General features: G+C 49.2%; 1 protein-coding gene across 50 annotated transcripts in view; it reads left to right on the forward strand.

Annotated features, from left to right (window-relative positions):
• The window catches only part of LRRFIP1 (LRR binding FLII interacting protein 1), a 161,590-nt gene that overhangs the window by 117,000 nt on the left and 23,702 nt on the right, over positions 1 to 20,888 (forward strand). For 25 of the 50 annotated variants that reach the window (XM_025289251.3, XM_025289253.3, XM_025289254.3 and 22 more), the window contains 6 exons: positions 781 to 846; positions 6,322 to 6,411; positions 14,823 to 14,858; positions 15,294 to 15,419; positions 16,910 to 16,981; positions 18,916 to 19,086. In XM_025289251.3, the coding sequence (XP_025145036.3) occupies positions 781 to 846; positions 6,322 to 6,411; positions 14,823 to 14,858; positions 15,294 to 15,419; positions 16,910 to 16,981; positions 18,916 to 19,086 (561 nt within the window). The remainder of the gene's footprint in view (positions 1 to 780; positions 847 to 6,321; positions 6,412 to 14,822; positions 14,859 to 15,293; positions 15,420 to 16,909; positions 16,982 to 18,915; positions 19,087 to 20,888) is intronic. The other 25 variants (XM_025289213.3, XM_025289222.3, XM_025289228.3 and 22 more) reach the window with 4 other exon arrangements.

Raw genomic sequence — 20,888 nt, forward strand, 5'->3', positions numbered from 1 at the left:
TTTGGTAGCCTTAACAGATATGAATCCATTATTCTGCATTACTTAGGGAAATTTGCAGTTTTAAATACAAGGTATTAATACTCTGCAGGAAACTTAAGCATTCAAAGTAGCTATATTCTTCTTATTAATAACTTTCTGAATCACCATCCGATTGCACATTTATGAATTAGATATATAACTGACCCAGCAAACCCACTGTGTCTTCCAGGGAAAATGGGGGAAATTAAAGTTCCATTTATCCTATTGTAAACTCCTGTTTGCCTTCAGTGATTAATTACATAGGATTTTCAAGTTGATGAAATGTTCTGTCCTTTAGTTAGCACTTCTTAAAGAATGATAAAATGTTGAGCTCTAATCACCATGCTGTTTTTATTCCAAAGTCATTTCATATTGGAGTAACTTTCTAAGGGTCGAGTATGAGGATGCCTTGACAAAATTCAGCATATTTGAACTATCTGCTCATTTTAAGTCTGTATTAACAACTTTTTACTTAGCAAGGAATATTTTTCAGAATCCGATTTAAAGGATCTATTGGAAATTCTATTGCATACCGGTTGACAGCACCTGAAACTCCCCTCTCCCAGATACCCGCATGACCCTGTTTTGCTGCACCGTGTTTGCCTGTGGAGGCGGTTTTGAGCCTTTGCTGCACCTCTGCCATCGTGATGTTTTCAGGAGTTGTTCCCAGCACATGTCACTCTTCTCTAGCTTACGCTTCAGTGTCTCCCGGGTGCCGATGGAGAGGAGGTACCCTGTCCTGACAGTGTGTTTCCGTCACAGGCGTCTGTGTCCGACGAGAGCAGTCTCGGTGGGGCTCGGCGGGGCAGCGCCTGCGGTTCTCAGGCTGTAAGGCACTTTCTGTGTTTCCCGAGCTTTCTGCTGCATGACCCGGGGGTGACTCACTGCACAGCTCCAGTCCTGGGAGATCACTAACCAGAATTGTAGGGAGGAAGCACTGTCTCATCCCAGTTTTCCATGCTAGTGAGGGTCATGGATAACATGAGTCACGTAGCCTTTAGTGGTTGGTTTCACATCCTCAGTCAGTCGGTTCAGTCGCTCAGTCACGTCCGACTCTTGGTGACCCCACCCCATGGACTGTAGCACACCAGGCTTCCCTGTCCATCACCAACTCCTGGCGTCCTCACTCATCAATTTATGTTAATGTCCTCATTCATCAATGTGTGTTGACGTCAAGGGGAGAAAGACTGACCTTCATTGAGTTGCATCCGCTCTTTCCCTGCAACAAAGCTGGAGTGATCTTACAATAATAAAAAATGGCAAAAGGGAATTCAGCAGGCCACAAAATATTCTCACCTCTCGATAGTCAAGGAAGATGAACAAATTTAAGGACTCGGAATATTACACATATGGAATCTCCTTATTTTCTTGTCCTTTCACCTCTTCAAAGGGTTTGAAGTGATGGGCTTTCTTGATAAAGGTGCGGAGAGTGGAGTGGAGTCACTCAGTCGTGTCCGACTCTTTGCGACCCCATGGACTGTAGCCTACCAGGCTCCTCTGTCCGTGGGATTTTCCAGGGGATCTTCCCAACCCAGGGATCAAACCCGGGTCTCCCACATTGTAGACAGATGCTTTACCATCTGAGCCACCAGCTTAAAGGTGGAGTAGTTGTATAAGAAATACTTGTTGCATGGAAAAGATGAGTGAATGAGTGAAGGATAAAGGTAGACAAAATGGAAAAATGAGACCAGTCCATGGAAGTGAGGAAGCTGGTGGCCTGTCCTGAGACCGGTTGAAACTGAGCATGAGCCCCAGCTCAGCCCTGCCCAGGGACAAAAGTTTTTGCCTCCCAGGTCTCCTCCACAAATCCTGGAAAGATGCATTCAAGCCTCACGTGAAATATGATGGCATAGGAAATACTTGAAAGTGCTCTTATAATTTTGCTTTGGGAAATAATTGACTACTTAATTAGGGGCTTCCCTGGTGGCTCAGACGGTAAAGAATCTGCCTGCAAAGCAGGAGACTCAGGTTCGATCCCTGGGTTGGAAAGATCCCCAGGAGAAAGAAATGGTAACCCATTCCAGTATTCTTGCCTGGAGAATTCCATGGACAGAGGAGCCTCACAGGCTACAGTCCATGGGATCACAAAGAGTTCAACACAACTGAGCGACTAACACTTTCACTACTTAATTGATTGGCTAAACAATCCAACTTTATAATTTATTATATTTCTCCAATCATCATGAATATTCAGGAATTCCTGTGAAGAAAGCCAGCATAACTTACAGTTTTCTTCAGAATGTAATTTTTATAAATACTAAATCTAATAGAGATAGTATGGGTTTTTAAAATTTTTTATCAGAGTATAGAAATCCCATGGACAGAGGAGCCTGGTGGGCTACAGTCCATGGGGCGGGGCTGGGGGGGCGGGTCACAAAAGAGTCGGACATGACTTAGCAACTAAACACCAGCAACATAGTTGATTTACAATGTTGGGATAGTTTCAGGGGTATAGCAAAAGGAATCTAACACACACACACACACACATTTGTACACTCTTTTTTTGATTCTTTTCCCATACAGTTTGTTACAGAGTTTTGAGTAGAGTTCCCTGTGCTCTACAGTAGGTCCTTATCAGTTTTCTGTTTTATATTTAGTAGTGTGTGTGTGTGTCAGTCCCATGCAGCATGAGTTTTTGCTGACATCTAATTAAACACTTGCTTTGAACACTTTTATACTGCATAAAATTTTGAGGCAGTGGAGCACACTATACTAAGTCTTTCCCCCAGTTCTTAAATATTTTTGTAGGCCCTTAAAAAGCTCACAAACTATACATGCTGGATAAAATAGCTCTGGCCTATCTGACAGATAAAATGCAACTAAATGCTTTTCTTTCATCCGTAAGAGACAGCATCCTAACTCTTTAAGAGAAGGAAACTTCTGAAACACCAAAGCAGAACTCCTACTGTCTGGCGGGATGTTCGTCTCATAGATTCTCTTTGATGTTACTTCTGTAGTGGACTTTCCCCGTAGCTGATTCCTGGCCTTCAGAGTGCAGCGATCAGCATTGCCGATTGCTTTTGTGTACGGCAGTTCTTTCATGCTTTCAGCCTCCTGGAGGAACCAAGGGATGGCTTTAGGGAGTTAAGGAGGTGAAAGATCTGGTCCTGGCAGCAGAAAGCCTAAAATAGGGCTCCTGTGGCTGGTATCACGCCAGGCAGAAGAAATAGAATAAAAGAACGTTTTCCCTCACCTAACACTGCATTCCTACGCAGAAGGAGCACAGCACGTGTTTGCTAGATTAAATGGGACAAATTGAACCCTGGGACACAATCCCTCAGGAGAGAGTTCTGTGCCGGCCCGCTTCAGGCCAGCGGGCTGAGCAGGAGGGAAGGTCCACTGGCCTCTTGTTCTCTGCCAGCTGTGCTCACAGAGTCCCAATAGCCCTCCAGGGAGGTACGGAGTTCCCCACGCCCAGGAATGCAGTTTCCCAGCTTCTCCCTCCACATAGGAGCTGTGGCTGCTGATAAATACGCGTACAGAGATCTGAGGACACTGCGCCTCTGGGGTCCCTTCTGTCTGACCCGTGGTGCTCTGACCTCAGAGTCCAGGCTGACCCCAAGCCCACATAAGCCAGCCCTGAGCCCCCTTTGAAAGACATGTCCCAATCTTCCTTCTCCCAGAAAGTTTGCCTCAGACACAGGATGTGTTTACAGCTAAAAGACTTACTACGTGCGTAAGTCGCTTCAGTCATGTCCAACTCTTTGCAACCCTATGGACCATAGTCTGCCCAGCTCCTCTGTCCATGGGATTCTCCAGGCAAGAATTCTGGAACGGGTTGCCATGCCCTCCTCCAGGGCATCTTCCCGAACCAGAGATTGAATTCACACCTCTTGTGTCTCCTGCACTGGCAGGCAGGTTCTTTACCACTGGCGCCAACTGGGAAACCCCACCTATTCATAAATGACGTATCACAGTTACAGTTAAATGATTCTTTTTTTAATGACTAGTTCTTAACAGTAGAACAGTTTTTTATATTTTAATTGGAGGCTAATTACTTTATAATATCGTAGTGGCTTTTGCCACACATTGACATGAATCAGCCCTGGGTGTACATCTGTTCCCCATGTTGAACGCCCCCGCCACTTCCCTCCCCATCCCATCCCTTGAAACCTTTCTATTTTGTACCTTCCTTAGCATTCGTAAGCTGCTTGTATGTTGTGGGGAGGACTCCTGGCCCTGTATGACACGACCTGCTAAGTTGTTCTGACCCTCGGTCATCACCACCATGCCACCCGGTCCAGGAGCCATGCGAATTGTTTTATCAGGAGGAGACAGCAGGGGAAATCCCAGCTTGCGTTCTCTGCATTGTCCTCCCCACCCGCGTGGTCAGTAGCCCTACGTGATGCCACCAGTGACACGCCACCCAACTTTCCTAAGGTCTCCCAGCTGACTAGACATGGACCCTGGACTCAGAACTTTCTGCCTTACGCCACCCGCGGTTAACCACATTGACTCCAAAGCACGGGTGGCCCCAAAGGTGCCACATGGGCCACATGACAGACTCTCAGCCTGATTCTTTTCCTCACCAAGTCAGGTCAGAGGATTTGAGAGCAGTTTTTGACTCAGGAATTGGGGAAACTTGGGTCAGAAAGAAGCCTTTTTAACAATAATCCGCCACATCTCTGCACCATAAACCGGGATGTGAATGGCGTGGAATATAGTAGGATTTGTCTACAGGAGAAAGTTTTCCTCACTTTTACATCAGCGAAACCCAAAAGGCAAAATACTGCTTTACAGTGCTGATGTCGAGTGTTTTTCTTTATTTTGAACAAATTTTCTTTATTTTGAAGAAAGCTGAGGCATGAGGCTAGTGACATTGGTGAATTTCCTGTACGCGCCGTGTGTGGCAGTGATTCTTACACGCGGTGCACGTGCAGCCGTGTTGGGTCTGTGCGTCTGAGAAAGCATCTTTCACCTACGTGTAAATATACCTGAAGTGTTTATGCAGCCAAGGGTGAGTCCAGGCAGAACCAGTCTGGGGAACTCACTCGTCTCGATCAAGGCTATTTACAGTCTAACTTTGAAGTGGTTCGTTCAGCAAGTATTTCTCAAGTGCCTCCTGCATGCCAGGCCTCCTCTGGTGGCCAGGGATTCAGCAGGTAACAAAATACACACAGACTCTGCCCTCGAGAATTCCACGCTGATGGAAAACAGGCAGAGTGAGCAATGGTATTTGCGATAAGGATCAGGAGAAGCCCCGAAGCTATGGCTCCTCCTAACCTGCAGTTGGCATGATGCCTGCAGGTCTCAGAGTGGGGGTGGGGTGGGGGGCAGGGAGGGGACAGTCAGCGGAGGCCTCTCGGACCACTGCTCAGCCTGCTGATGCCCTGGGTCCTAAACAGTGTTCAAATCCTGCCTCTCCTCCCACCCACCCCCTACCCTGCCTTGTTTAAGAGGCAGGTAAGATCTTGTTGTAGGGCTAGAACAAATGTGAATACAGATCAAAGTTAAGAGGGCAGAGCCTCCAGATAAATGATTTGCGGGTGTTTTCCTATACCAGAAGAGAGAAAGTTTAGGGAAGATGGATACGTGGTAATGGATACAGGCTTCCCTGATCTCAGTGGTCAAGAATTCGCCTGCAATGCAGGAGGCGCAGGAGACTCGAGTTTGATCCCTGGGCCAGGAAGATCCGCTGGAGAAGGAAATGGCAACCTACTCCAGTCTTCTTGCCTGGAAAATCCCATGGTCAGAGCAGCTTGGCGGGCTACAGTCCATGGGGTCCCAAAGAATCAGACACCACTGAGCAACTAAACAGCAGCAACATAGATACACACACAGGCAACCAGATAGAAGGTCCTGAGGCACTTGAACAAGCCACGGCTGATTTTGTATTGGCCCTGGGTCTTGTTTTGTATCCACTCGCAGAGATAGTAGAGAAGCAGACTTCTCCGTTGCCCAAAGCCAGGCCTCTGTCCCCGCCTTTCCTGTTCCCCTGCCGGGAGGCAGCTTATAGTCCCGGTCCCCCACCAGCCTCTTCCATGTCATCCAGGGTTCTCTGCACAGAAACCGGACGTCCCCCCAACCCCCGGCTAAGCAGGTGCTGTGTGTGACCCGCACCCGACCGAGCGGGAGCCCCACGTTCCTTGATAGGATGATTAAGTTGTGTGTTCTGGGTGGCCGCGGGTTGGGAGCTGGGACAACATTGCCTTCTTGCAGGGGGCCACCACTGGCCGCACTAACCTCTCCTTCCTCCTTGAGCTGCACCCGCTGGCCTCGCCGCTAACCGGGGCGTCTGTCATGTGGCCCCCCTCCTCCTCGCTGACCTGTTCCTCTGTTTCTGTCTCTGCGTCCCACGGCCAGCTGGGTGGGCAGGCTTCGGAGCTCAGCAGCCACTTCAAGTCCAGCTCCCGCGCCTCCTCCAGAGCCAGCTCTGCGCGGGCCAGCCCAGTGGTGAGTGGGTCTCTCTCTCTCCCTGGCCCCTGTCCCCTCCCTTCCTTCCCTGCCTCCTGCCCTCAGACCCTGATCCTCTGACCCCCAAGAAGACCCCCCACCCCAGCCTCCAGACACCTGAACCCGGGAGCAAGCTGGAAGGCGTTCCATGATTTAGTCCAGGTCTCAGTTTAAAACATAGGATTGGGGAAGACGCTTCCAAATTTAGAAAAGGATGGTTCAGTGAGATCGGAATTACCCTGCTCAGGCTTCTGAAGGACCGTCTCGGAAGCCTGTGACAGGCCTTCCTGGGAAGGGGAGCTTTGTGTGGTGGGGAAGAAAGGCAGCCGTGTGCATGTATGTGTTGTTTTTTATGATTTAAAAATGGGAAGGATTCACTCTTTTATTTTTTTGTATTTGTCCCAGTTAACTTTTTTTTTAACTTCTATTAGAGTATAGTTGATTTACGATGTGGTGTCCGTTTCTGCTGCGCAGCAAAGTGAACCAGTTATGCATATACATATATCTGTTCTTTGTTAGATTTTTTCCCATACAGTTCATTACACAGTGTTGAGTGGAGTTCCCTGTGCTCTACAGGAGGTCCTTATTAGTTATCTGTTTCATAGGTAGTGGTGTGTACATGCCAATCCCAAACTCGCAGTTCATCCCTCTGCCCAGCTTTCCCCGCCAGTAACCAAAGGTTTGTATTCCACATCTGTGAGTCTGCTTCTGCTTTGTACATAAGTTTGTTTGTACCACTTTTTTAGATTGGAGGATTCACCTTTAACCTCTGTTTGGAACGTTGTCCATTCTTGGACCTGACAGTTTTTAGGGTGGATTGAGTGCCACGCACCCCCGCCCTGCTCCGTCCCCCTCGACACCCTGGGCCTCTGCTCAGAGCCTGGGAGACCGACCTCAGAGCTACTCTGCTGTCCGTCACTGCGCACGAGGTGACCCCAGGGCCCCTCAGAGAACAGGGGCTCTGCCAGCTAGTCCCCCGTCACTCAAGTCTCGTTGTTGTGTATGTCTCCCCCGGTCTTGGGAATTTTAGACAGCGTCACTGCATCTGATGGTTTGTAGGAGGCAACTGTGTTGTTCGTTTGACCACAGGCGATTGGCAGGCCAGTTTTGTCCAGGGGACATGTAGGGTGGGGGCTGACACGGTGACCAGGGGAAGGGCGTTCAGTGGGCAGGGGCCGGGGCTGCCACACCGAGGGCCAGGGCCCCTCCCGACAGACCCTGGGTGGAAGATGCGCAGATTGGCAAAGCTGGTCTCTTTCCTCACCCCTGCATCCTAGAGGAGCTTGACTGAGGCTCTTAACACTCAAAAACCCTGCTGTTAGCTGTCTAAAGTTTAGGAAGTCTTCCTGGTCATCAAGAACAGACGTGGGGGTGAGTCACCTCCTTGCCCAAGTGCGCCTGTGGGCGTTGCTGCTTTGTTTTTTAAACTAGATGCCACCTTTGAAAGCCAGGAGGTTTCTCACCTTGTGCAGCTTATCTGCAGCTCCTGGGCGAGCAGGCAAGGGATCGCTTTTGCAGACAGAGCCCATGTTGCTGAGTTGGGGACCTCCATACCCCCACGCCTGCCTGGCTCTGCCTGCTGACAAGGCCAAGGCCAGAGGCATCCCTCACTGGGCTATACGGGTACTTTCCTGATAGGAATGCTCGCTCCACCATTTGCATATCGAGGGTGCAGAAGCAGAAGGCAGATAAGGAAGCTGAGTGTTAGAACAGAAGAGCCTGTTTCTCTGTGGAAATGAAGGCCGCCCCCTCTGTGAGCCCCCCGCCCCCCAGCAGTGAGGCCGCCCCCTCTGTGAGCCCCCCATCCCCCCAGCAGTGAGGGGAATAGAAGCCATGTCCTGATCATACTGAGGTGGGGCAGAGGGAACATGGGGTGACGGACACCCCACAAAGCCCCCTGCTTACTCCTGCACCCAGGACCCGTCAGGCCAGGACAGGAAAACTTTGAGCTGCTCAGTGCACGTGAGTACAATGGTCAGACCTGGAGGGTCACTTCTCCTGATGTGACAGACGTGAGCGAAGGGCAGTGTTTGTGAACTCAGGACTCCACAGGCAGCAGCCGGCATCTGCGAGGGCCAGCCCGCCTCCACCTTTGGGCCCACAGTCACGTTTCAGACACACACAGTCCGGAAACCTTCGACCTGGCAGGAGTCGCGTTTTGCACGATGACTCTAATGTGGAGACACTCATCGTCAGGTGTAATACTCTCTTGTGCTCACCTTTTGGGAAAAATGAAAGTTCACGGTTGTCAGAAGAGGCTGAGGTCTGACTCTGCACCAGTGTCCTGCCCAGCATGGCTCAGGGGGACAGGCAGCTGTGAACAGTGCTGGTCTGACCACTTTGGGTTTATTCGGGCTTCAGGATGAAGCCACAGAGTAGCAGCTCAGTCAAGCTCCCCAGACCGAAGACCGACAATGAAAGTCGCTCAGTCGTGTCCAACTCTTTGTGATCCCGTGGACTACACAGTCCATGGAAGTCTCCAGGCCAGAACACTGGAGTGGGTAGCCTTTCCCTTCTCCGGGGGATCTTCCCAATCCAGAGATCGAACCCAGTTCTCCGGCACAGCAGGCTGATTCTTTTCCAGCTGAGCCACCAGGGAATCCCAAGAATACTGGAGTGGGTAGCCTTTCCCTTCTCCAGGGGAGCTTCCCCAACCAGGAATTGAACCCAGGTCTCCTGCGTTGCAGGCGGATTCTTTACCAACTGAGCTATCGGGGAAGCCCCAAGAGATGGAAACCAGAAACAAGTTCCTCTGTCATCTGCTTCCTAAACCTGAGAACAGTTTACTCAGAATGTGGGTTTAGTGGACGCAAGAGAGGTGAGCGTTCACCTGGCCGGTGCCCCTGGGGCCTGATACCGAGAGTTGGATGTCTCTTTGTAACTGGGAGGCTGGCCATGCCTGCCCCACCGCCTCTTGGTCCCTTGAGAGCCCTGGGTTTGCAAGACTCCCAGGGACTTGACTGAGCTGAACCTTGAGTTCACTGCACACAGGTCATTAGTCCAGTCTCCGCTCTCCCTTGAGTCATCTGCTCACTTATAAAGGTCACTGACTCAGGTTGGCACAGTCAGTGAGCAAAGGCCAGCATCTGGGCCCTCACGGTGCGGGGGGACCTCAGAGCTGAGGATGCCTCTGTATGAGCCCTCAGGCGGCAGAGACACTCTGGCTGTGCGGGGCGGCCCCCAGGGCATGTGGTTACAGTTGCTCTTGGCCATGGGAAGGCCAGAACACGGGCAGCACCCTTGGCCTCTGCAGAGAGTCCGTAGGATGCAGTTGAGCTAGCCCTTGGCTCTGTGCTTCCAGAGCTCAGTCTCTTCCTTGGAATTGGCTTGTTTCTATTTTCTGAGTTCTGGGCGGTCCCAGCACTGGAAAGGGGTGGGTGTTTGTATTTTGGGCTTGCGAGACTGGCAGAGTCTAATTGGGTGTACTTGGCCGCGTTGACTGGAAAGAGGCCAGGAAACTTGTGCTCAGACTTCTCTGGCACTTCTGCCTGGGAGGGAGGAGCTTCAGGGGCAGGCAGGGCCCCAGGGAGAGGACCCTAGGGGTGACCGACCGTCCCCACCTGGCCTCTCAGAGGGATGCAGGGCAGGAAGGGAGGAGGGACTCCAAGAACCCAGGCTAAAGTTCACAGCTCTCATTCCTGGCTGGGGACACCTGGCCAGGCATACATGCCTGAGCTCCACCTGGAAAGACAGGTAATTGATAATGCTTGAAACATAAAAACAAGAAGAGATCTGAGTTGATAACCTGCTTCTCCCGGGGTGAATTTTGCAGGGGTGAGAGTGTTGTCCACCATGGCTCATGGGGAATGTCCCCAGCTGTGATCCAGCAGGAATATGGTCCCAGAAGCATGGCATGAGCCAGGGCAGGGGACAGGAAGGAAGCATGAGCCATGCAGGGGCGGCTCTAAGTGCGGGCGGCAGGCTGGTGGCCTGGGGGGTGGGCGAGAGGAGCACCATCCAAAGCAACAGTAACCAGAATGAGGGAGGCGACAGCTTGTCCCACTTTGAGAAAACAGAGGTGCCTACGCATCCCAAGGGTGCCCCAGCCGCCGGTCCTCCAGCCTCAGGGGGAGCAGAGAGGACCCCCACCCCGTCTCGGGAGGGCACACGCTCCTGGACCTCATGCTCACCGTCACATTCTGTAGGCCAGCTGTGTTTCCTTCTCCGACAAGCCCAGAGTCTTCCTCTTGAGGAAGTTGGGATCTGTTCATTCAGCTGTGTTTATCGAATGTTCCAGGCACAGGGCTGCAGGGGAAGGACAAACACCTGTCCCCGGCAGGGACTCACAGGCCGGGAAGGCAGACCTCAGCGAGTGGGCAAGATGCAGGATAGAACTCAGAGCACAGGCTCCGAGGTTGGGGTGGGCGGGGGGAGAGGGTGCTTCTGGAGAGCTGGACTCAGCAGGACTGGGTGACCCAGCCTGGAGGGGCCAGTACAGCCGTGTCCCCCACGCCTCAGGGCCCCGTGTGGACCCAGTGGAGCTGCCAGGGCTCTGAAGCATCCTCGGGGTGTCCTGCGCACAGCCCAGCTTCACGGGCTGCTGTGCTCACAGAGAAGCGTGAGTGGTGAACAGGAACCTCGGCCCCCTATGAGCCAGGAAAACAAAAGCCTGTAGTGACTCATGTTCAAGTCTTGTAAAGAGGTGAGGGCAGGAACCGGGTGGAAAAAACAGGTCTTGAATTATGAATACAATAGTTGAAGGGCGAGTCATCCGGATGAGGTCAATATTATTGGCTTGAAAACCAGAAGTCTCCAGTCTAATGGTAGGCTCCACTGCTGTTTACGTTTGAGGGGTGTTTTCTGAGCGGTGTTCACTGCTGTCCACTGGTTTCTCGAGAGGGAACCTGTGGTGACCTGCTTCTGTCTGTGGTCCCGTTTCCTGCCTGGGGGATGGACACCATGAGGAGAAGTTCCTTTGTCCCCAAACCGTTGACTCGTGTTGCCCTGCGCCTACATACTGGGCCCTGTCTCCAGGAAGGTGGGCAAGTCAGGTGGTGATATGCCAAACCTGGAATTTAAAACCTCACCAGACATGATACTTAAGTGAGCCTACGTAGTAAGCTCACTTAGACACCGTTTTAGAAGTTTGGAATTAATAAAATATTTAATGTGCTACTTTAAGCTTTTGTTTTTGAAAGGAAAAAGTGAAAGCGTTAGTCACTCAGTCATGTCCACCTCTTTGAGACCCTATGAACTGTAGCTTGCTGGGCTCCTCTGTCCGTGGGACTCTCCAGACAAGAATACTGGAGTGGGTAGACATTCCCTTCTGCAGGGGATCTTCCCAACTCAGGGATGGAAGCCAGGTCTCCTGCGTTACAGGCAGGTTCTTTACTGTCTGAGCTGCCAGCGAAGGGAGAGTTGACATAATTTAAAATGTCAAAGAAATTTTTCCAAAGTGATCATCTCCCAAAGATTTTTTTTAAATTGTTATTGAAATGCTGTTGCTTTACAATGTTGTATGAGTTTCTGCTGTACAGCATAGTGAATCAGCTATGACTATAGCCCCTTTTTTGGGGGTGGATTTCCTTCGTGTTTAGGTCACAGCACTGAGTAGAGTTCTCTGTTCTCTACAATAGGTTCTCATCAGTTCACAGAGTAGTGTTCAGTTCAGTTCAGTCGCTCAGTCATGTCTGACTCTTTGCGACCCCATGAACTGCAGCACGCCAGGCCTCCCTGTCCATCAACCAACTCCTGGTGTCTACCCAAACCCATGTCCATCGAGTCAGTGATGCCATCCAGCCATCTCATCCTCTGTCGTCCCCTTCTCCTCCTGCCTTCAGTCTTTCCCAGCATCAGGGTCTTTTCCATTGAGTCAGCTCTTCGCATCAGGTGGCCAAAGTATTGGAGTTTCAGCTTCAACATCAGTCCTTCCAATGAACACCCAGGAGTGATCTCCTTTAGAATGGACTGGTTGGATCTCCTTGCAGTCCAAGGGACTCTTCAAGAGTCTTCTCCAACACCACGGTTCAAAGGCATCAATTATTCAGTGCTCAGCTTTCTTCACAGTCCAATTCTCACATCCATACATGACCACTGCAAAAACCATAGCCTTGACTAGACAGACCTTTGTTGGCAAAGTGATGTCTCTGCTTTTTAATATGCTATCTAGGTTGGTCATAACTTTCCTTCCAAGGAGCAAGGGTCTTTTAATTTTATGGCTGCAGTCACCATCTGCAGTGATTTTGAAACCCAAAAAATAAGGTCTTTCACTGTTTCCACTGTTTCCCCACCTATTTCCCATGAAGCGATGGGGCATAGTAGTGTGTGTGAGTGTATGTATGTCAGTCTCAGTCTCCCAATTCTTCCCAACCCCCTTTCCTTCCTTGGTGTCCATATGTTTGTTCTCTCCCATAGATTTTAAAAGATGCCCTTGTGTACACTCTATTGTGATTTGCATATTTCAAAAGCCTGTCCTGTGACGTTTTCACGTCCACCTAAGGTGTTTAGTATTGCTCAGTAAATGAGAATAAGAGAGTTAATAGGCTGCAAGACCCGTGGTGCCGCCACCCTGTCTGGGACGAGGAGGTGAAGCCCGCAGAGCCCCATGGCTCGTCCCGGGTCCCGTGCGGCCACGGCTGCAGCACGCTGGGGTGTGTGTTGCCCACAACATCCTCTGGGTCACTTTGTGCAGCAGCCACGACGGTATTTGAAAGCCCTCCATCTGTTTATTCTGTTTCTTTGTATATTACTTTCAGAGATAAAGTGCTGTGCTTTATGTCAACTTAAACTCACTCTTGGGGTTCCTTGCTTGGCTGTTCCTTTCCTAGGGGTGGTCAGAGGTGCCCTGCCCCACCCTGGCTCCCTGGGCACGTCCTCCTCCACGCGACACAGGCTGCCACCTGGTGGCAACTCGAGGGGCTGCAGTGGCAGCACACTAGGTCAGTGGCCTGTGACCCCATGGACTGCAGCCCCGCAGGCCTCCCTGTCCTTCACCATCTCCCGGAGCTGGCTCAAACTCATGGCCATTGAGTCAGTGATGCCATCCAACCATCTCCTCCTCTGTCACCCCCTTCTCCCCCTGCCTTCAATCTTTCCCAGCATCAGGGTGTTTTCTAATGAATTGGCTCTTCATATCAGGTGGCCAAAGTACTGGAGCTTCAGCTTCAGCATCAGTCCTTCCAGTGAAGATTCAGGGTTGATTTCCTTTAGGTTGGACTGGTTGGATCTCCTTGCAGTCCAAGATACTCTCAAGGGTCTTCTCCAATACCACAGTTCAAAAGCATCAATTCTTCAGTGCTTAGCCTTCCTATGGTCCAACTCTCACATCCGTACATGACTACTGGAAAAAAACCATAGATTTACATTGTTGTGTTAATTTCTGCTGTACAACAAAGTGATTCAGTTATATATGCATTTTTTTTTCAGATTCCTTTTCCTTATAGGTTATTATAAGGTACTGAGTATAGTTCCCTGTGCTATACAGTAGATACTTGTTCTCCATTTTGTACATAGTAGTCTGTGTGTGTGTTAATCCCAACCTCCTAATTTATTCCTACCCACCACATTTCCCTTTTGGTAACTATAAGCTTGTTTTCTTATTTTAAAAAAAAATTTTATTGAAGTATAGTTGATTTACACTGTTGTGTTAATTTCTGCTGTACAGAAAAGTGATTGTTTTATATATATATATATATATATATATATATATTCTTTTTCATGTTCTTTTCCAAAAATATTGAACACAGTTTAGTTCCCTGTGCTCTACAGTAGGGGCTTCCCAGGTGGCTCACTGGTAAAGAACCTGCCTGCCAATGCAGGAGACACAGGAGATGTGGGTTCAATCCCTAGGTTGAGAAGGTCCCCTAGAGGAGGAAATGGCAAAGCACTCCAGTGTTCTTGCCGGGAAAATTCCAAGGACAGAGGAGCCTGGTAGACTATAGTCCATAGTGTTGCAAAGAGTAGGTCATGACTCAGTTACTCATGAGCAGTGGAAAAATTACAACCATTGTCTCCACTGCTTTCTCTTGCTCGGAGGCCAAGGGTAGTGATAGCCAAAAGTAAAACCCTGCATGGTTGCGTCTTCCGGCCCCTGGAGCCCTGGATATATCCTCATGTTCTGATCACAGTTACTGCGGTGGGTGAACGAGGCTGGTGCCATCCCGTCTACACTCGGTTCTGCGCACAGTGTAGAAAAACCTGTCAAATCAACCTGTTCAGATTCAGATCATTCACAAATCACCTTCCTGTGGAAACTGTGAAAGTTGAAAAACCACACAACAGACCTCAGCCAGGCACTGTGAGCTGCCCACAGGCTACCATGTGGCACCAAGAGTGTCCGCGAGTCTCATGGCACCTAGCGTTTGAATCACAAGAGAAGCCAATGCTTTATCTTATTATTCTCTTTCCCCCTAAATCCAGATTCTCCGTTTAATGTGTTTCCATATTTAACATGAGTCCATTTTCTCCTCCAGGTTGAAGACAGACCAGAAAAAGACTTCACTGAAAAGGTAGAGAATTTCTGTAGAGCTTTATATGATGTCGTGTAGAAACCAGAGGGCCCCAAAATTTATGCATGAAACTGACCAGAAAATGTATTGCTTGATCTTGAGTAAAGAATTTCACCATGGAGTGAAGCAGACTAGTGAGTGACTCCCCAGCCAGCATCACCACGTTTGGGGGTCCCTTCCCAGTGCGTGTTTAAATCTTGCAGAACAGTGAAGGAATTCAGTGATGGGCCCAGGCGTGGAGCTCACAGTTAATCCAGACAACCTCCAGCATTCATGAGGCCCCTTGAGATGAGGCCCCTCTCTTTGTGGCTCGCCATAAACTCAGCAAAGATTTTCCAATTTGGAGACTGACTCCAAGTAAGGGAACCATCCTGGTAGACTGAGAAGCTGTTCTGGTTTTGGCTGAAATCCCATTTGCTCTTTGCCACGTCACAGGGGTCTCGCAGCCTGCCCGGCCTGTCTGCAGCCACGCTGGCCTCCCTGGGGGGGACTTCCTCTCGGAGGGGCAGCGGGGACACCTCCATCTCCATTGACACCGAGGCTTCCATCCGGGAGATCAAGGTAAGGCTCTCTGCTTAACGCGTGAGCCAGAGAAACTGGAAAGCAGTCTTGAAATAAAACAAGATTGAGTTTGTAAATTCCCAGCTCTTTCTTCTCGGTTAGGTCTTCCCTGGCTCCCCTAAGCTCCGTGTTCCAGTAACAGCAGGGTCCAGCCCAGTTCTGGTGTCCTGCAGGGAGCCACCCCTGACTTCCCTGACCCAGCGGGGCTCACCTGTGCTGGGATTCCTCAGCTTCCCGGGTACAGCTGGGCGGGAGCCCGTACCACGCTGCCCGGAGGCGCTCAGCCCCCTCTGCACACAGGGTAGGCGCAGACAATCTGTCCTCAGCGCTGAAGGTGCTGGTCACAGAGTCCTTACCACTCCAGGGGTCCCACCCTGCCCTTGGAGCACCCGCACCCTCTGCCTGCAACACGCCCTCCCTCCCCCACTGTAACTGGCTTCCAGTCGACCCTGGCACGGCATTTTAGTGATTTTTTTTCCTCCTCCCACTGGAATGTGTACACTGTTCTCTGTTACATCTCAACACTGAGTGTGTGACAGAGAAATGGCCTCTGCTTGTCAAAGCAACTGGGGATGCCCCGTCTGGAGGCCGGGCCTAGGGAAGGCTGAGTCACCAGACCTCGTGTCCACTGGAGACAGAGCCAAGGCCAGTGAGGTGCTTCCAGGTCAGGTTTGGCCTCATTTATGGACACGCTTTCTAGTAATGAAAGCTGGCTGCGAGAGAACCAGCCACCCCTGCTGCTGTCTGAACCGCGAGGTGTCATTTGCCAGGGAGCCCAGAGCATTGGGGCCGGCGGGGGACCAGCTTCCCTGCAGACCCCTTCCAGCTCCCCTGCTTTCTAGAACAGTTTCCGATCGCTCTTCCTGAAATGTCCCCGCCCCCGAACCACCCCTCCTCAGCCTCCTGCAGCCTGGGGCGTCCTTCCCAGCCTTGAGGTAGTGTTTGCTGCAGTCATACTCTGTCTCTGTGCTTGGCTTGTGAGCCTCATCCCCTTGATCAACAAGGATTTACTGAGATTCCAGCTCATACCGGATACCAGCCCCCAGGAATGTGGGGGTGGACTAGGCAGGAAGGCAGAGGCCTGGCGCTCCATAAGGGTCGGGGCAAGGCTTTGCTGGCTTCCATCTTCAGTATCTTGCTCTGTATGTAGCACAGAGTAGATCTCAGAAGAGCTTGAATGAACTGTTAAATGTGAGCAAATTAACTTGCTCCATTCTCAGAAGCTCGTTGGCCTGTTTTATAAAGTTGCGTCAAAATATATGAAGACATCTACGTCTGATAAAGTTGCGTAACATTATATGAGGCACACCGAAATTTTCATCTTTGTAGTATTGAAATTCATCTTATTTTTCTTTTAATACTTAAAAAGATGAAGAGAAGATTGCTGCTAAGACTACCCAAATAAGGGAGCTGCCTCTCCTTCTCTGTGGTCTCTGTCCATTTTTTTTTTCCCCTTTGACATCATTTGCCTTTTTTGCCATTTCCCCCAGGAACTCAATGAGTTAAAGGACCAGATTCAGGATGTAGAAGGCAAATACATGCAGGGATTGAAAGAGATGAAGGTACCAGCTTACAGAAGCGTGGGCTTATGGAATTAACCCAACTTAACTGTAAAAACCCTCCAGAAAGCCTTCAGATTGCATGCTTGCTCTGAAGAGGCTCCAGACTGCAGACCTCAAAGTGGTAGCAATGCTAGGAGCCTGGGTGTGTGTGTTCCTGGTTTACCCAAAAGCAGCTTTTAAGCCAAGACCTGAAAATTGTAACTCACTAGAAAAACTTACTAACTCGTTTTCCTGATGCATGTCCTTTACTCACTGTCCTCCCACCACCACACCCGAGTTAAAACCACCTTCTCATTTCCCACAGAAGCGTACCCTCCGTGGCACACTTCCAACCCACCTGGAGAAGGATTTGGGGTTTTCTCCACTTACATATAGACCTTACATAACAAACACTGCTTCATCTTAATTTGCTTCTCAAAACACCTGATGTCTCCCAGTATGAAAGTTTGGTTGCTGTGCTTTTTGAAACACACAAATTATTTGCATCCTGAGCCATTTTACTAATGGAAGCAATGTCTGAATATGTATCATCTTGAATTTATTTGGGTAAATACCTGATACTTTTAGAAAGTGGAGTTACTGCATTGTGCCAACAGGAAATTGAGTTGCCAGGCTCCCTGAAGGTGAGGTGGGGTGTCAGGGGCTATTCTCTGACTTCACTGGGCGATGAGAGAAGGTAAATCTGTGCCTTCCTTTTCAACACCCAGGAAAGTACCCCCGAAACAGTGTGAGTTCAGTATCCCAGGGGGGCCAAACCACATGACTGATCACTTGCTTGTTTGTGACCTCTCTGTGTTTGTGTGTACTAAGTCGCCTCAGTTATGTCCAACTCTTTGTGACCCCATGGACTGTAGCCTGCCAGGCTCCTCTGTCGACAGGATTCTCCAGGCAAGAATACTAGAGTGGGTTGCCAGGCCCTCCTCCAGGGGAGCTTCCAGACCCATACGGCATCTCAGTATGTCTCCTGTATTGCTGGCAGGTTCTTTACCACTAGCACCCCCTGGGAAGCCCTTTGACCTCTCTGTAGGGTGGGGATTAAGATTCTGGCTTTCAACTCCTGGTGGGGCTGAGAAGGGAGCCAGGGAAGCAGCCCAGGGATCACAGGTCCCACCTGAAATCTTCGCCCTGGTTTGCAAGTGCAGACGTCCATCGCTGGTCTCCATGGATCCCTGGGTAGCACCCAACAGGCCCCACCCAGAGGTGCCCGCCCTCTGCAGCCCAGGGTCCTTTGCTGCTGTCTGTTCTCCTAGGGTCACCTTCCCTTGATCCGTGTTCCGGGACCCACACGCTGCTATACCCTGTGGCCTCTCTGCCAGGGTGTGAGCATGTTTATTTTGGAGGCTCTTTCCTTCATTGTCATTTCAGAGGAATGGCGTTTGCCTTTCCAGGACCTGCCCAGGGAGGCCTGAGGAGCTTGTTGAGTTTTCCTCTGCGTTGCAGATGTGAAATTGCCCTTAAGCCTCTCCTGGTTCCTCAGTTGCCATGGGGACAGTGGGCAGCTGGTGGCAGGGGTTCTCTCGCCCCTCCCCCCGCCTCGCACTGGCGCTGTCCCAGGTGCTGATCACGTGTCTGGAGCGGTCACGTCAGGCCCCTGTTGAACAGCCCAGCCCAGTTCAGAACCCACAGCTGAACTCTGCTGCCTCTGTGACCAGCGCCCTTTCCACCCAGGGTCCCCCTTGTCCTAAGGACTGTAAATTACTTTCATCTCTAGACACAGTTAATAACTAATTTTCCAAGCCTCGAGAATTTGAGCAAATTAAAAGGAGGACTTTCTGGGCAATCAAAACTTGCTGTGTTTCTTCTTCTGATTCATTTGCTCTAGAAATAAAATGTAAATTTAGAGCTGAGTTTTTGGGGTGTTGCTAAAAATGCTGAACTGATCCGTATTTTTGTTTTCTTTCTACAATTTCAAAAACCTGACCTGGTTTCTGCAGGACTCACTAGCAGAAGTTGAGGAGAAATATAAGAAGGCTATGGTTTCCAATGCTCAGCTAGACAATGAGAAGACAAACTTCATGTACCAGGTCGACACGCTGAAGGACATGCTGCTGGAGCTGGAAGAGCAGCTGGCCGAGTCCAGGCGGCAGTATGAGGAGAAGAGCAAAGTACGTGCCCCCGTGCGGGGAAGAGTGACTGTGTGTGTAGATGGTGTGTGTGAGGGGGAAGAGCATACACACAGTGATACATGCAAGGGTGGGAGAATGTATATGTGTGTGCATATATATGTATAGTGAAAGTCACTCAGTCGTGTCCGACTCTTTGCGACCCCATGGACCATATGCAGTCCCTGGAATTCTCCAGGCCAGAATACTGGAGTGGGTAGCCTTTCCCTTCTCCAATACACATGTATACACACACACATAAATAGTAGGGCTTTCCTAGTGGCTCAATGGTAAAGAATCTGCCTGCAATTCAGGAGATGGGAGTTTGATCCCTGGATCAGGAAGATGCCCTGAAGAAGGGAATGGCAACCCACTCTAGTATTCTTGCCTGGGAAATCCCATGGACAGAGGAGCCTGGCAGGCTACAGTCCATGGGGTCACAAAGAGTTGGACATGGCTTAGCGACTAAACAACAGCAAGAATTTATATACATATATTTGGTATATATAAGGATGGTAGAATATATATAATGATATATGTGAGGATAGAGTATATATGTAAATGGTCTATGTAAGAAAGGGAGAATATATATATATACACACATATATATGGTATATGTAATTATGGTAGAATGTATGCATATATACGGTATTAATATATATAAGGATGGGAGAATGTATATATGATATATGTAAGAATTGGAGAAAATATATATATGGTATATTTAAGAATCAAAAGATGTATGTGTGTACATATATATATTTGATATATGGTATGTATCTACATATATATATGTTATGTATGTATATATACATGTTTATGTATATATTTGTGTGTATGTAGTTTTTTAAAAAACAGTCATTTTCTACTTGCCCTGGAAGTTCAAACATCTGAGAATAAGAATACCATGCTCTTTGCTGAGGTACTTGATATATTGATATGCAAAATTTCAATATGTAAATAGAGACAATTTTACTAGGAGGACACTTGTGTTTTTTGCATGTAAGGTAAAATCATAACCGTGGAAAAACCTGCCTCCAAAAGACCCAGAATGCTTGAATAAGCATAATTAGATGCTTCAAGATTTTCCTGTTAATATTTATCTCTGGATTTTTATTTTGTTATCTCAACACCAGAGACAAATAGTTGCAAGTATCAAGGATTTTAAGGAAATTATATTCACTCGTTTTCTGCTGATTGGGAAAAAACACAGTTACTCCATTTAAGAATCAAACAACTTCATCAATCTCAAAAAAGAAGAGAATCTTATTTGGGCTTTCATTAAGAGGCACTGAAGTTAGTGTGTTAATTTACGACATCAACAAAAGGCATGAGCATGTGTGGAGATTAATGACAACAGGTTGACTTGGTAAAGTCCAGACTTAACTGTTCTTTGTGAGACAGAGAACACGAATACTTGTTTTTTGTATTTTAAGGAATTGGTTGGTTTCTCAAATCCTAGAGTATTGACCAGTTTCTAAGAGTTGCTGAGATAAATAGAAACTTTAATTTGTGAGGGTCATTATCTTTTTTTCTAACTGGTTATATCCTCTAAAGGGCTTCCCCAGTGGCTCAGCTGTAAAGGATCTGCCTGCCAATGCAGGAGATATGGGTTCGATCCCTGGGTCAGGAAGATCCCCTGTAGAAGGAAATGGCAACCCACTCTAGTACTCTTGCCTGGAAAATCCCGTGGACAGAGGAGACTGGTGGGCTACAGTCCATAGGGTTGCAAAAGCTTCAGACCTGACTTAGCGACTAAATAACAACAAAAATATCCTCTAAATCCAGGAGTTAAACCCAAGGTG

The sequence above is a fragment of the Bubalus bubalis genome, chromosome 6 (genome assembly GCF_019923935.1).
Source record: "Bubalus bubalis isolate 160015118507 breed Murrah chromosome 6, NDDB_SH_1, whole genome shotgun sequence".
NCBI lineage: Eukaryota > Metazoa > Chordata > Mammalia > Artiodactyla > Bovidae > Bubalus > Bubalus bubalis.